The sequence below is a fragment of the Phaseolus vulgaris genome, chromosome 8, assembly GCF_000499845.2.
Source record: "Phaseolus vulgaris cultivar G19833 chromosome 8, P. vulgaris v2.0, whole genome shotgun sequence".
NCBI lineage: Eukaryota > Viridiplantae > Streptophyta > Magnoliopsida > Fabales > Fabaceae > Phaseolus > Phaseolus vulgaris.
The window spans coordinates 10,231,429-10,248,294 of record NC_023752.2 but is presented as its reverse complement, the minus strand read 5'-3'; the positions used below and the strand labels follow the sequence as shown (position 1 = coordinate 10,248,294).

At 30.8% G+C, this 16,866-nt stretch overlaps 1 protein-coding gene and 1 long non-coding RNA gene across 2 annotated transcripts; both read left to right on the top strand.

Annotated features, from left to right (window-relative positions):
• Positions 1-8,565: 8,565 nt before the first annotated feature.
• On the top strand, positions 8,566-11,323 carry LOC137824547 (exocyst complex component SEC10a-like). Its single transcript, XM_068630209.1, has 5 exons — positions 8,566-8,620; positions 9,238-9,431; positions 9,528-9,602; positions 10,119-10,224; positions 10,307-11,323. Exons 1-5 carry the CDS (start codon positions 8,566-8,568, stop codon positions 10,369-10,371), a joined length of 495 nt encoding a protein of 164 aa, XP_068486310.1. The 3' UTR covers positions 10,372-11,323.
• A 524-nt stretch (positions 11,324-11,847) lies between these two features.
• LOC137825950 (uncharacterized) lies at positions 11,848-12,489 on the top strand. Its single transcript, XR_011083384.1, has 3 exons — positions 11,848-12,104; positions 12,188-12,219; positions 12,327-12,489. It is a non-coding gene; the product is annotated as an uncharacterized lncRNA (long non-coding RNA).
• The last annotated feature ends 4,377 nt before the right edge of the window (positions 12,490-16,866 follow it).

Sequence of the window (16,866 nt, the reverse complement as noted above, 5' to 3'; positions counted from 1 at the left end):
TATTGTAATGATAAACACATCCTTGATTAATAATTACGAATAACATGGAAGATTTATAAACAAATGAAGAAGTAATATATAAGAGATGTTATAGAAAGAAGATGGAATCGTAAAAAGCAGGAGTCATAGATAATAAAAATAGTCAAAGAAAGAAGACCAAGATATGAAAATAAGAGTACAGATAAGAATAAAAAATGGATAATAAAATATTATTTTCCATAAAATATTAGATCCATGATGATCAAAGTAGGTACTAGAGTTAGAGTTTGTAGGTGTTCAAAAGTCACCTCAAACTTTACAATTTCATTTATTTACATAAATATAATTTTGTTAACAACTCTTTCCAAAATGCTTTTAGTGGTTTTCGTATTGCACGTTCTCTTTTATTCATGATTTTCAACTGATATTATATGCTATATTCAAAATTCTTTTAGTACTTTATTTTGAAAAAAAATAAAAAATCTTCAACTATTTTGTTCCTTATGCAATAGTGTCATCTTATAATTTTTAAATCATTTTAAATATAGATATACACTCCAAGAAAATCAAAAAATAAAAACCAATTTTTAGAGACCAAAATAATTAATTGCAATAGTAACTAAATTAGAGATTATTTTAGAAACTAAAAATTTAAAATTAGTTTCTAAATTAATTTCTATTATTGCTAAATAGTTTCTCAAATGGTATCTAATTAGCAACCAAGATTTTTGCTACCAAATTTAGAAACTAAATAATTGGTAGTTAAAATCTTGGTTGCTAATTAGATACCAATTTAGAAACTATTTAACAATAATAGAAATTTATTTAGAAACCAAATTTTTGTTTAGTTTATAAAATGGTCTCTAATTTAGTTACTATTACATTTAATTATTTTGGTTTCTAAAAATTGGTTTCTATTTCATGATTTTCTTGTAATGATATATTTCAAATTTTGTTAGAACAATTTTATATTAATATAATTTCATGTCATTTTATATGAAAATTTATATAAAATTATATATCCATTTTGTTAACCATCTTTATCTGCGTTCAAATAGTATGACACATCATATATTGTGGAGCTCTTATTTGTTGTTTCAATTACGGCATTAGATGTTGTGTTGATAATTGTTTTGACACTTTGTTTTGGTAACGATTGTTGTAAACATAATCAGTTTTGTAAAATAAAAAACTGAAAAACAAAGATGAAGATAAACCCTAATCTTTCGATGCTTTGGTTGGAGGAACTCACGGAAGTAAAGTGAAGCGGAGAATGACTCCAAGTTTGAAAAGCTAACGTTGCCCTCCCCACCTTGGATCGTGTCGCACGACTTGGAAGTTCTGTGCCTCCACATTGCTGGATTTTCGGAGGTTGAAGAAGCTGTGTCGTTGGAACCTGGAATCGCACCACCAATGACTGCTGGAACGTGGGTAGTGGCCGTTTGGGGCTGTTACCTTTTTCCCTATATAAACAAGGGTTCCCCTCCTTCAGAAAACGCATCTCACTTTCACCTTCTTCATCTTCTTCACACCTTCTTTTACTTTTTCACTTTCTCTCTCCTCACTATTTTATTATTATAATATTTATGAGTTCTATTTGGGTATTACTCTTTTAAAGAGAAACTTGCTAGTTCTGATCCTCGGAAATTATTGGGAAGTTCCTGTTGTATCCTGGGGGACTTGCGCAATACACCGCACATAAGTCCTTACAGACAGTGATTACTCACGCATTGAGAAACCAATTTTATTCGTTTTAAAGCCTATTTTACTACAACAATAACCTTTTTGTTCCTTAATATGGTCTTTTCTATAGGGTCATATCATAACTTTCGAATCAGCTTTATACATGTATTTGTTTAAAATAGTTTATTTTTGGCTAAATGTATGAATTATTACCTCAAATTCTACTAATTGAACATAAGTTTGGAATGTAATTATTCAAATAATTTTAATGAATATTTGAATATACTCAAATACAATTTTTTGTTCCTTTCTTAGCTCTTATTTCATTCAAACATATTCAAATACTATTTTTTTTCACTCTTTATCTTCAACTCATACTTCATTCAAACATATTTGAATAACCATTAACTCTTTTAAAAAATTCAATACGAATGAATCTCTAACTTCAATATTTTTTGACAAGATAGTAGGATGGATTAATTATTATTGTAAACCTTTTGAGTTTTTTTTGCATTTTTTTTTATTCTTCCTTTCTTTTCTTTCTTTCACCTAACCCTAGCTCTCTTGCCTTTAGATTTTCTTTTCTCTTTGCATTCTTTCTTTGATTTAGAGTAAGTTTTTTCTTGCTCTAAAATCTTATTCTTAATTCTTTGGTTCTATATGTGACTATTTCAAAGTTTTAATAATTTTTTTAGTTGGGGACTTGGAATGTTTGGTTTGAATTTAGTGTCAGTGTTTTTATTTAGTCTTGAAATGATTCATTCGAGTTGTATTAGATACTATTTTTTATTTTATTCCAGTAGTAGTAAATTGTATTAAAAATTGTGTGGAATATGTAAAAGTATTTTTTAGAAAGTAACTATGTTCTACCTCTCTATAATGAATCTTTGGAATTGTTTTATTCTCTTAATGAGTAATAACTCACCTAATCAATCTCAAATTAAGAGCAATAATATAATTTTCTATTTCAATTCACTTAGCAAATTAAATCTTGCTTAACTAATTTAATCTTGCACAGTGAATCTGCTTTATTCTTAAGGGTATGTTTGATTTGAGTTTGATGAGAAATCAAAGAGGATTGATCTGATATTTAGTTTCGATAAGGATATTAATGAGTGATAAATCAAGGGGTTGGTTGTCATAGGTTACCTGATAAGATCATATTTAGGTTCTTATAACTCAAAACTCATAAAGTTCTCACAAAAGAGAAAACTCAATTTTATTTCAAAATTTCGATATCCTCTAATTACATTAGGTATGTAAGTTACTCTAAATTTTGTATTAATTCTCACTAAGTAACATTTAATATCCACTAATGTGTTTTAATTCTCACTATATGCATAATTATTTTTCACTATGACCATTCAACTACTTAATTAAAAACATAATAAAATTAGAATACAAAATTATATTAATCTTCTCAAAATCATATCACTCCATGTTTCGACATTCGTCCTTGAATATCATAAGTACACTTCCATCAAGAGGAACATAATACCATGATCAAAGATCATCCTTTTATTAGCTTTCCATTCCAGAATTGGAATCCTTTTATTAGCTTTCCATTCAATCCTTTTATTCACTTTCCATTCCAAAACTAGAATACCTACAAACACTATACCAAATGATGTGATATTGAGACAACTCATTAAAAAAAAAATTCTCATATTATTGAATGGACAAAACAACAATATCTGCACAAGCATAGAAAATAACTTTATTATTATTTTTTCCTACCATTTTGGTTGGTTAGTTCTTTTTTCTTTATTTCTCCTTTTTTCTTTTATTCTATATTCACTATAAGAAAAAATAATTTTGTGACTGATTTTAACGACCGAAATAAATTGGTCGCAAATTGACTCCGAAATAGAGATCAATTTGGTTTTGGTCACTAAATCAGTGAAAATTAGTGATCGATCTAATTCTCATAATTAATTTACACTAATTTAAAACCAAAATTAAATTGGTCGCTAAAACAAATCTATCAATACAAATTAGCGACTGATTTGATTTCGATCGCTAAATCCCTATAAACCAACAACAACATTTGGTGCTAATTTACATTGATTTAGAGATCAAAATCAAATTTGTCGCTAAATACAAATCTATCACTACAAAAAGGCGATCAATTTAATTTTGATCGCTAAATCTCTATAAATCAACGATTGAATTTAGTTTTCGTCACTAGTTTGCACTAATTGAATGATTGAAATCAAATTGGACACTAAATACAAATATATCACTACAAATTAGCGGCCGAATTTTTGTTTAGGTCGCTAATTCGCATTGATTTAACAACCAAAAACAAATTGGTTGGTAAATACAAATATATTACTACAAATTAGAGATCGATTTAACGACTTAATTATAATTATATTATTATTATGATTATTGTTTTGATTATTATTAATATAATAATAATAATAATTTTAATAATAATAATAATAAAAATAATATTAATATAATAATAATAGTAAACATAATACTTATTATAAATAAATAAGTAAATAAATAATAATAATAATAATAATAATAATAATAATAATAATAATAATAATAATAATAATAATAATAATAATAATAATAATAATAATAGTTGTGTCATCACATAAATTTTTTGTGATGTAGACTATAGTGTCACAAGTTTGATTCTCTCTAAGACATTGTTAACATTAACAATAATAATAACATTAGTAAATAATGTTAACAGTAATAAATAATAATATTATTAGTAATAATAAAATATTAATAATAATAATAGTTTTCAATTAGTCATAAAAAATTATTTAATTTTAATTATTAAATTTAATTTTATTCGTGATCGAGTTTCTTATTAATTTTTGGTTTTTGAATTGGTCTCCTAAAATTGAGGTGAGCAACACTACAAGAAAATATGGTTTTAACGAGAGTTTATTTTTACATTATCCAGGGTTAAAACTTCCATTAAGTCATTTACCCAGGGTTGTAGTTTTCTCCGCTAAACCATCTCTGGGGAATGTGTTCCCCAGGGTTTTTTTAAACCTCAGGAAAAGCCTTTAAAAACTCTTGTTAAATATCATGCGTTTAAGAACTTCCGTAAAGTACCATGGGTTTCAAAACCTCCGTAAAATACCATAGGTTTCAAAACATCCGTAAAATACCACAAATTTTAGAACCTCCGTAAAATACCATGGGTTTCAAAACCTCCATAAAATGTTTTAGAACCTCCTTAAAAAATACCATAGGTTTCAAAATTATGAAAATTTGTTTTTTTTTATTCATTTACCATTTAGGCATTCATGTGTTTTTTAATCCACAATTATTTACATCTATTGTATTTATTTATCTATGTTTGTTAAAGTATTTTTTTCAATAAATAAAAGAAATAAATGGGACCAAGCTTTATCTTCAGCAAGTTAGTGTTTAACAAGCTTTTTATTTATTTCTTTTCTCGCCAAATTTTAACATTAAACACCATGCATACAATAAATCAACAACTCGACGATGATCAAGATCAAGTATACATATCGGTCCAAAGATTTATTTTGTTCTGCTTTATTAGTTCAAAAAGATTACTTATATCAATAGACTACATCATTCTTCAAATTTATCCAAAGAAAATTCAGTTCTCCGAAAATTAAATTCATAAAAACTTGAAGGACTAGACTGATATTAAAACAATCTTTTGAGAATCAAAATATTAATCTATTGTAATAATTAACTTTAAGCACAATACTCCATTCAAAGGAATTTGTTCTGAAGTCGCACTTATTTTATGGCAATGTACTGTATTGGGCTTCAGCATATTGCAAGTTTTACTAAACTAATCTTGACTAAAGCATTATCAATGAAATAGGATATTTATCTATCTTTTTTTGAAGTGGATTTATTTATCTTACAGTAGAAACTTGTGAGTTATTTTAAGCTTAAGGTATCCCAATTTCTAACCTTGACCAAATTGAACGTGGTCACCCCATAATATCATGTTGAGTAAGTCCCAATAATTCTAACCCTTCCTCCCCACAAAAAAATCCCCTCCCAACCTCCAAGTTTTTTGCTACGAGATAAAGGAAAACTTGAAAAAGAATCAATTCATGTTTGACTGAACAGTATCAAACGCACATAAACCCCACGGGTACAAAACCTTGACTAGAGAACCTCCAAACTACAGCAGTAGTAATGCATTAAAAGATTCAATGATCATTAGGCATTTTAATCTTATCTAATAACACAAAACACCTAATAAAAGCACTGAAAAACATTTTAAGCAATATCTTCCCCACTACCGCACACAAGAAGATTGGACAAATCATTTTGACCCTAAATGGAGGAGCTTTGTAGAAAGAAAACAATAGTTTGATCCAAACATACTGCCAATATGCCATCATTCCAAACATTTAACAATATTGCACTATGGTACAAAAACAAATTTCATAATTGTTCATTCCTTATATAATCATTATGCTCCTTTCACAAACAGGACATAAAGCTACTAAGTATTACCTTGCCTACTGCTCCTAAAACTATTGTTGCATTTGAACACCCATAGACAGTAGCATATCTCAAAGGTGCTAAGATGTATATGGCAGACTCGTGGCAATTTAGAACCTGTAACGATCAAACAAAATTTTTATTAGCATACTACATATAGTTATCAACCATAATCTGAAGTGACCTCTCAATTTCCAAACACACATGATTCAAGCAGAAAAAACATATATTCACTCAAACAATACAATATCATAAAATGGTGACATATCCTTTTTAAGGAACTAAATGTTAAAAAGTTTACTATAGATGTTCAAAAACTAAGCACGAAAACCAAACTTAACCCAATACAAACTGATTAGTTGGAAATTTTATGCCCTCGTTTCAAATATGGCTATAACACATCCAATATCAATCAGAGTTGTTAAATAGCAGCCATAGTGATGATATAGCTCAACTGCATAGCGGTATTTCTTGGATCCACAATTGCGAATCCATCTTCAATTACAACCTCTATCATTGTTGTGGTTACAACATACATCCTCTAGTCATCTTTGGTGAAATTTAGGGGGGAACTTGGTTTAAGTTATATAATTGTAATACCAGGAATAACATTACAGAGAATTTTTAGTCAGAATCTTATTCCTATGCATGTCCAAAAATATGCTTGGTTCATTTTTCATATTCCTTGGAATGTTTTTAAATTTTAAAATGATTAAAGATATAAAAATGGAATGGAAGTTAAACTAGAGTTAAAAAACAACTTCCTCATTCCCATGGAAATGTACCTTTCTCACCCCATTAGCACGTAAAATCAGTTCAAATAATGCAACTTTCCCAGGAATATAAGATACTGAGGAATATTTTGATAACCTCCTAACAGGTTTTGATCATGTTCTAATCCCACATGAATTCTTAATTTGTTGAATGAGTGTGTTTGGTGCATTATTATTATTATGGTTTTGGTTTTGCCTTCCTAATTTTTTGGCACACTTCCTTGATCAGACACCTACAATATAACCATATATCACAATTAGAAATGTAAATCTGAAAAATAAAACAAGTTATTTAAATTTTTTAAACATTACCGATGAACGATTGAACAGAGTCAACTCAGGAGGCAATTGACCTTGATAACTTTGAAAGAAAAAATTCATCATTATCTCAAATCTTTTTTCATGTTCTTGATATCTTTTTTCACGTTCTTCATATATTTTATTTTGTTCATCCAATTGTGACTTTAATGCAATAACCTATATTAAAACACAATTTATCATGAAAAAGAGTGAGAAAACCATACACATTAAAAAATAACCAATTTATCAACAAAAGCTATACTAAATTTCCTATAATTTTGTGTGAATAATATTCAACACAACATTTCCAATCTTGGCATGATAATATAAAGTAAACAACACCAAATTGCTACATAAGAAAATGCATGTTCAAAAACCTGATTCTCCAATTCTCTATAAGAAGTAGTTGAAGATATCCAGTGCGAGAATTTCTAGTATATCCAAACACATGAGAAGGGAAAGGTCCCAATCCCATCCCTCGAACACGACCACAATGTTCTTCACTTCTAAAGGCATGAGCTAGTGAATCATCAATTGATATAACATGTGAGAGGGAAGATGTATTTGACTCATATGCTTGAATCTTTTCCTACAAATAATGAAAAAAGTTATAAATGAAGCTCACATCAAATTTGGTTGAGTTTTCATCTTTACAAAAATGATACTTACCCCAATCTCTCTTGCCCCATCATTCACAAATTCTCCGTTAGCATGTTTATGTGTTGCTACCCATACTTCTCCCCTACTAACTTTGCGACCAAGCTCTTTCTCCTATAAAATGTAACAAAAGTATATGAATCATGATATATGATATAACAAAAATTATAGGAGAATCAAGTTACCATCTCATATTTCTTCCATGCAATGCTCTTGGATCCACCAGTATGAGGAACTGTTTGCTTCTTTCTATTATCCTTGTTCTTTTTGGCAATTTCCTAAACATACATGTAGTAAAAGAACTAAATATAAATAAATCAACACTTTAAAGAATAAAGTAGTTTTTATTACCTTTGTCCTTGAATTTAAACGGTAGTCAACAAAAGAAGCCCAATGGTCTTTATTCATTACTTCTGGACACATTGCAATAATTTCATCTCTATTGTGTGTTCCATCATTTCTTTGTTGCCATAGCTGTTGCCTATACTCAGTCCACTTTGTGTTAAGTGATTTGAAGATATATCTTACATGAGTAAATGTAACGATAATTGCAATATAATATCAATTAAAAAACATAAAAATCCAAAAATCAATTACTTGAATGGTTTTCTTAAGTATATCTTCTTTGTAATCTTTGGGAATCTTCCTCCAACTTTGATAGCTAATAGGAAATGCATTACACTACAAAAAAAATGTGTAAAAAATGGCGGTTTTAATATGGCGGTTATTAATAACCGCCACAAATTTCAGCATAATACGTCATTTCATTAACCGCCACAATTAGCTTTCAAATTATGTCATTTTTAACTGTCATAATTTTCTTTTAGAGAAAAATTTTTATTCCTTTATTCTTATATTTACATTTTTAACTTGATTTAAAAATCCTTCAGATTTTCACTTGAAAATTGATTTTCTTTTTGAAAACTTAAGAAAATAATTTTTTTTTGAATTTCAGTTTGGAAAAACCCTAACTCCTAACACTCATCACTCTCGTCCCTCTCTCTGCCTCACATGAACCCTAACCCTAACGCTCTCACGAACCCGCGCTCTCTGCCTCCACACAAACCTAGCGCTCTTCGCCTCAACACGAACCCTAGCACTCTCTGCCTCTACACGGAACCGATTTTAAGGTAATTAACCTGTTGTGCATTCCTTATACTTATGATAGTTTGTCATTGTTAAATCTAGTTTTTCATATGCTGCTTTGTCCTTTACATTTTAGGTTTTATGCAATGAACCCTAACACTCTCTTCCTCCACACGAACCCGCGCTCTCTGCCTCCATACGAACCCGCGCATCATTCTTCTTGTTGAGATGTTGCAGGTAACATGAATGCCAGCTCCTCCTGTGGTTTCTATGGTCATATAATATTTAGTCTGTCTGTGTCTGGTTGTGAAATTGGAGGAAGCGGAAGCGGACGACGGCGAGCCGAACGGGCATATCCGAGTGTCGTCTGATGCAGCCAAGTACTCCTCGCAGGCAGTTGCGAGTCCGTTGTTCCCCGGGGTTGAGAAGCTCTTGTCGTTGTTCAAGGATTCTTGCAAGGAACTGCTTGAGCTTCGGAAAGAGGTTTTCCTTCCTCTACCGATTGGTAATTTTAATTTTTTTTGGGAATTTAATTTGTTTAAGGTCTTGATTTTATTGTTGTTGTGTTTTGGTTGGAAGATTGATGGGAGACTCTACAATCTTAAGAAAGATGTCTCAGTTCAAGACTCTAAGCATCGAAAGACACTTTCTGAGGTGAGTCTCGAATCTACTTGGTTTGTGTTATGCTAAAATTTGCAATTGTTCTTGCTGAGCATTTGGATCAATGGGTGTGAGGTTGTTGTAGGTTAATTGGTCTTCTAGAGTTTGAGCCTTAGGTATATTTTGGTTGCAGAGGAAGAACTTTATCGTTCACTGTAGTCATATTAAACATGGTCTCAAACCAAAATAAATTGCAATATAGTAATTATTTCTTTTAAAAATTACATTTGTTAGTTTTAAGCTCCTTCTTTTGTGCTTTATTATTTTTCTTTTTTTCAGAATGAAAATCTTTTATACCTTGCTATCTAACTAGGTGAGAATAATAATGAGCTTTATTATTATGTTTTATGTTTTATTGGTAGATCAATTCCTCCTTTGTCTTTGAAATATAATCCCAGCGAGAAACAACTAGTCAAACAATTGAGTTGATAAAAGTATTTCAGTTGATTCGTGTGGTTTTTACCATTATTCATGTTAGGAAAGTTTACCAATGGTTGGTTATTTCTGCAGTATTTAATGGAGTTCAATAGCAGCCCATGTGATTTGGTGGAGCTTTCACCTCTTTTTTCTGATGATAGCCGTGTTGCTGAGGTTGCTTCGGTTGCCCAGAAATTACGTAAGAATTGATATGCCTTTTAATTTATATAATGCTTTAACCTAATTATGTCAACACTATGCTAATATTGTTTATTTTCAAGGTCATTTGCTGAAGAAGATATTGGAAGACATGGAATACCTGTTCCATCAGCTATGGGAAATGTAACTGCTAGTAGAGGCTTAGAAGTTGCAGTTGCTAATTTGCAGGAATACTGCAATGGTAAATATTTTTTTTTTATGAAAAACAGGGACATGTTTATTCAATAACTTACATTGAAATAACTTTAATTTATTAAATACATTTGGACTAACTTCTTTTCTTTTTTTGAAGTCTCGATTTTGTTTCAAAGTAAATGAAGATTTGGCTAAAAGAGATGTTATTTGTTGTGAGCATTGGTGAAGCTTGTGTTTCCTGGAATCCTTTATTTTATATGCATATTCTTGTTGATTTTATGGCTATTAAGAGTCATACTTTTTGTTTTAGAAAATTCTTAATGTTTATATGTAACTTGATTGTGGAAATAAATCAATGGTAAATATATCAGGATAACTAGATATTTTAGAGACTAGTTTGCTAGTGATATCTTTTTAAGTTCAACCTCTTTTCCCTCTGTAGGTTTTCTTTCATTGGCTAGAATTTTTTTTTTTCTGTTGGTTTTGTTTTTGGTTTTTAGTTTCAATCCCTTGGATTATAAATTATTGATGTCTGTATAGCTAGGTAAAGCATGAAATAAACAACCGTTCAACTATCATAATTGCTTAGCTGCTCCTTTTCTCTTTACTTTGTTGATCTTATTATCTGCTCCATCCCCTATGCATTGGTTCCTTTTGCAGCTAATTGATGAAACAGTAGAAGTAAAGGTTGAGCTGATATGAAGTTAGTTGCTGAGATTTGGAGCCATGATTTTGGGAAAATACAATGCATCAAAGGAAGGCAAAGGCAGAGATGGCCAAACATTCAGATGCCTTTATCACCTTACCAAGTTAGCACGAACTGATATTGCAATTTTTTTAAGGCAAAGATATTTTAAATTCCTTATTTAGTTAAATCCTTCATTTCTTCTTTGTATGGATATTTTTTGTGGGCTCATGTGTATGATGTAATATACCTCATGCAAATGGAGTTGCTAGTATGGAATTGGAAAGTGAATGGACACAAGATATGCCTTAAGTCTTCTAGAGATGTATTGTCTATTAGCTATTTGAAATTATTGTGAATGGAGTTTACTCTTATTTTTCCATCTAATATCAGTTTTTATTCTTTATGGACTTCCAATGATTTTGTAAATTAGTCAATTAATGTTATTCGGAAGGGTGAAATGGTTTAATATTTTTCTTAGCATCAATGTGAGAACTTAATGTTGTTAATGCTAAATTGTTCATCTTTTCTTTGTTCTAACCCCATGCATGTGCATCCCTTGAACCCAACTATCAACCTCTTGTGACATTTGTTGTAGTTCAAAAGCGTCATCACCCAAGACTCTTTGCTAGCAACCATCACGACAAGAGTTCTGTTGACAAGAGTGTGTTGACAAGAGTGGCAACATATTGCTTGGTATTTACTTTAGTTCACTATTTGGTGCCATATCCTTTAAAGAAACTTGTTTAACTATGGTGGTAAATAATTTTACTTATAAAATATTGCAGACGCAATTGTTGATTTTAAAATCTGCCATCCAACAGAGTTTGACTTTTATCTTCATAGCCATGCTAGAATACAGGTGAGATCTTTTACTCTTTTTGCTCATAACTTGTAATTTTATGTTAAATTACATCCTCACTGATGTAAACCATGTGTTACACAGGGTACAAGCCGTCCTGCTCACTATCACGTGTTGTGGGTGAAAACAATTTTACTGCAAATGCTTTGCAAACTCTTACTAACAACCTTTGCTACATGTAAGTTCGTTTGCATTGCTTTTCAAATTCCCGTGTTCCCATTTTTAGACAGGATACTAAATTTGATGTTTTTGTTTTGTTAGATATGCTAGATGCACTCGATCTGTTTCCATTGGTGAGTTCCCCCTTCTTATGTCTTGTTTAATGGACTCTTAATGTTACTTTTACATATATTCATTACTGTAATATTCAAATTCATTTACTTAAAATTATTTATTTCAGGTATCAGACACTAGAAGTGGTGCTCCATCACCTAATCAAATAATAAAATCAAGTGGTGGAAGCAAAACTAATTAAGAATATATATTTTAATTTTAAACTTGATTAGGGATGTATGAACTTTTTATGTGTTTTAATTTTCATTTACATATAAACTTTTGAACATTATTATGTGTGCTTTAATATTCAATGAAATAAATGGATGATTATAACTTTATACATTATTTTATTTTATTATGAAAAAGTGGTGGTTAATTTTTATAATTGTATGAAACAGATTATAAATGTGGTTAAATTTTATAATTGTATAAAATAGATTATAAAAAGATTAAAAAAAATGGAGGTTAAATTTTATAATTGTATAAAACAGATTATAAAAAAGATTATAAAAAGTGGTAGTTAAATTTTATTTATTCAGAATTAAAATTACGTCAGTTAAAAACGTCACTACTTACTTATATTATGGCGTCAGAATCTTCTGCAATGAATGTAAATTGCGACAGTTATAACTGACACTACTTACATATAAAAACCGTCACTATTTACACTATGTTTAAAGTGGCGGGTGTTGCGGCAGGTAGACTAAAACCGCCACATTAAACTTTGTGGCGGCCAGTTCTATGGCGGTTTGGAAAACCGCCACAAGCGTATATTGTGGCGGTTATAAAAGCCAGTTTATACGAAAATAACCGCCACAATATACACTTTTTTTTTTGTAGTGTTAACATTTCTTGCAACATGACCTAAAAACCTATTCAACAATGCTCCACTGTCATCAACTGGTTGGTTCTCGTTATTCCAGTTAACAAGAATCCTCTCACCAACAGATAAAAACCAGACATCATTTGTTGTTAATTGTTTCCTAACCTTTTTGCCTTCATTATCTGTCAAAATTATTGTTAGTTTAAGAGGACGAACATAAAAAACAAATACAATGTGAGTTTGCAATGTATTGATTCAAGCTTACCAATGACATCAACAAGCCATGATCTTTTACGTGATACATGCTTTGATTGTTCAGTTTGCATCTCAATACCCACATTTTCTTCCCTTTCTTCATCAGATTGTAACCTTGGTGTAGGTTTAGATGTAGATTCATGGACAGATTCATTTGTATTATCAAATTGAAATTCAGGTGCATAAGTGTTCTTAACAGTAGAAATCAACCTATGAGGTGCATGTGGGGGAGGAGGCTTCTTATTATTATTCTCTATAGGATGAGAATTCACATGAGGTGCTGCATAATAATTAAATGAATACATGTGAAAAATAATATATTTTTAAAGAGAATGCCAAATTAAAATATAAGTACAAACATCTCACTAAATGGAAGTTGTGTATGAACTTACTTGAGTTATTAAGGGCTGCAAGTTGGTCAAAAGTGTTATTGAGGGTATCATGTTCTGTTGCTCTAGTCTTCTTAATGGACATTTTCTTTATCTTCAGGTATTCTTGAAATAATAACATTAATACAAGTCAAAATAGAAATTCAATAAATCATAATATAATGCATGTATATACAATAATGTATAAGTAATAAGGATGATAATTTAAACAAAAATAATATACAAGTGTTCAATTAAAAATAGGACCTTGTTAACGATATACTCCCTTCTCCATTTACAAATAAAGTTTCAAAATTGTTTTGTACAAATGCTTCACATTCATGAAAAGTGACATCATTATCTTCTCCCATGTCATATAAGTCTCGTGGCTTTAGATGCACAGGAATGCTCCAATCTTTAGCTAATTCATCCACTACATAATAAACCATTTGTGCTTCTTTAGCTTGGATGTATGGTTCATCATCATCATTATCACCAATGTGTATCAAACGTGTAAAGTTTACTAGTGTAAATCCAAGATCATCTGTCATAATCCCTCTAGAAGTAGTTGTATTAGCCCACATACATTTGAACAAAGTAACAGAAAATCGACCATTATAGTTTATCTCAATTATGTCTACCAATTTTCCATAATAAGGACACCCCCAAATTGCATTTGATTGTCGATGCTACTTGCATAACTCCTTGTCCCAAAAGTACCAAATATCCCAATGTTTTGTGTTTTAAGTCCTTCATCTCTCTCCAATGTACGGAACTTGAAGCCATTTACATTGTAAGCATTGTAACGTTTTGCACAATCAATTGGCCCCATAGCTAAGAACTTTAAATCATCTGAGTAAGGTCCATTCAACTCATTTCTTATCTAAAAAAGAGGAAAATATGATCAAGACAATTCTATATATTCAATATAATCAAACCTCAACAATATAAATTATACATACACGACGAGAAAACCATTCTGCAAATTCTCTATGAACCCTCTTATCTATCACAGAGGATGATCGTGTACGACTTCTTAATTGTCTTCGTATAATGTCTCTAAATTCTCTAAATTAAATAAATAATAATTACATGGTTAATGTTCAATTGCAGATGAATCATAATAAGTTATAAAGTCAAAGTACTTACTGAAGGAAAGGGTCAACTTGGGCACAATTAGTTAATATATGACGATGTGCTTGTAACTTTTCCTTTGCTGATAAAAAGAAGTAAGTAAAAGACCCAAGTGGTTTTCCAACAGGTGGAAACAAAGTGCTTGCACTAGATGACATAGTGTCTGGTTCATCATTAACACGCCTTATTCGATTAAATACAGTCTCAATTTCATTTAAATATCTTGAACAAAAGGTTAAAGACTCTTCAGCCATGTAGCCTTCAGCTATTGAGCCTTCTGGTTGTGCCTTCTTACGCACATAAGATTTCAATTTTCCTAAATATCTCTCAATGGGATACATCCATCTATACTGGACAGGTCCTCCAAGCTTTGCATCTTCCACCAAATGCACAATCAAATGAACCATGACTGTAAAAAATGTAGGAGGAAATAATATCTCCATGTGACATAATGTGAGAACAACTCTATTTTGCAGTTGGTTAAGTTCATCCACTTTTAAAACTTTAATGCATAAGTTTTTAAAAAAATGAACACAAATCAATCAAAACATAGCACACTTCCTTAGGGAGTGTCTTTCTCATTGCTAAAGGTAGAAGTTGCTCCATCAAAACATGTGAATCATGACTTTTCAATCCTCCAAGCTTACATTGTTTGACATCAACACATCTACTAATGTTACTTGAGTAGCCATCTGGAACAGTGATGTTCTTTAGTGTTGTCAGAAATGTATGCTTATTTTCTTTTGTCAATGTATATATAGCAGGAAGATATTTATTATTTTCATCAGGCCAAAGATCAGGTCTAACACCCCAATCTTTTAAGTCCTTTCGTGCCTTTAGGTTATCTTTTGATTTTTTACCTTGGTTCAATAATGTATACACCACATTATCACATACATTTTTTTCAATGTGCATAACATCTAGATTATGGTGCAATAAATTGTTTACCCAATAAGGAAGTTCAAAAAATATACTTTTTTTTCGCCATTGTAGAGGGCCATCAATAGCTTGGTGATCTCTGCGTTGTCTTTTCCCCAGTTCCTCAACTTCTAGTTCTTTCCCAAATATGATATTGACATTCTCAACTTGTCTTAAGACATCTGTTCCTGATATTGTCAAAGGACAATTTCTATTTTCCACACTTCCATCAAAATGAATTCGGGCTAATCTAAATTTGTGTCTTGCATTTAACCAACTTCAATGATTCATGAAACAAAATTTACCCTGAATCTTCTTAGGAGTAGTGTCAAAATTACACCTAGGGCAAGCCAACCCAGTATATGTATTCCACCCAGATAAGGTTCAAAGATCAGGAAAATCACTAATGGTCCACAATATAGCTGCATGCATATTAAACACTTCATTGCTATATGAATCAAAAGTTTTAAGTCCATTGTTCCATAGCTCTTTGAATTCTTCAATTAATGGCCTTAAATATACATCAATATCATTTCCTGGTGCTCTTTTATTGGGAATGATCATGGAAAGAATGAATGAACTTTGCTTCATACACATCCAAGGAGGAAGATTGTAGGGTATGAGTACAATAGGCCAAGTACTATGACTTGTATTCAAATCACCAAATGAATTGAATCCATCGGCAACCAAACCAAGTCTGACATTTCGAGCATCTGAAGCAAATTGAGGATTCATTAGATCAAAGTTCTTCCATGCTTCCGAATCCCTTGGATGCCGTAGTATGTCGTCATTTGTACTTCCTGAAGCATGCCATTGCATACGCTCAGCTATTTTAGAAGACATAAACATTCGTTGTAAGCGTGGCTTCAATGGAAAATATCTTAAAACTTTAGCAGGAACTTTCTTTTGCTTTTTCATAGTACCATCAATAGTCTTGTTCTTCTTTCTTCTTTTCCATCTAGATTCATTACATTTCTTACAAACTTCTTTGTCTTTGTCTTCTCCATAGTACAACATGCAATCATTTGGGCAAGCATCAATTTTGGTGTAATGAAGGCCAAGCTTATTGATGATTTTCTTAGCTTCATAGAAGGAACATGGAATTTTAGCATAATCAAAGGCATCTGCTAACAACTCCAATATCATTGACATTGCCTTGTCAGTCA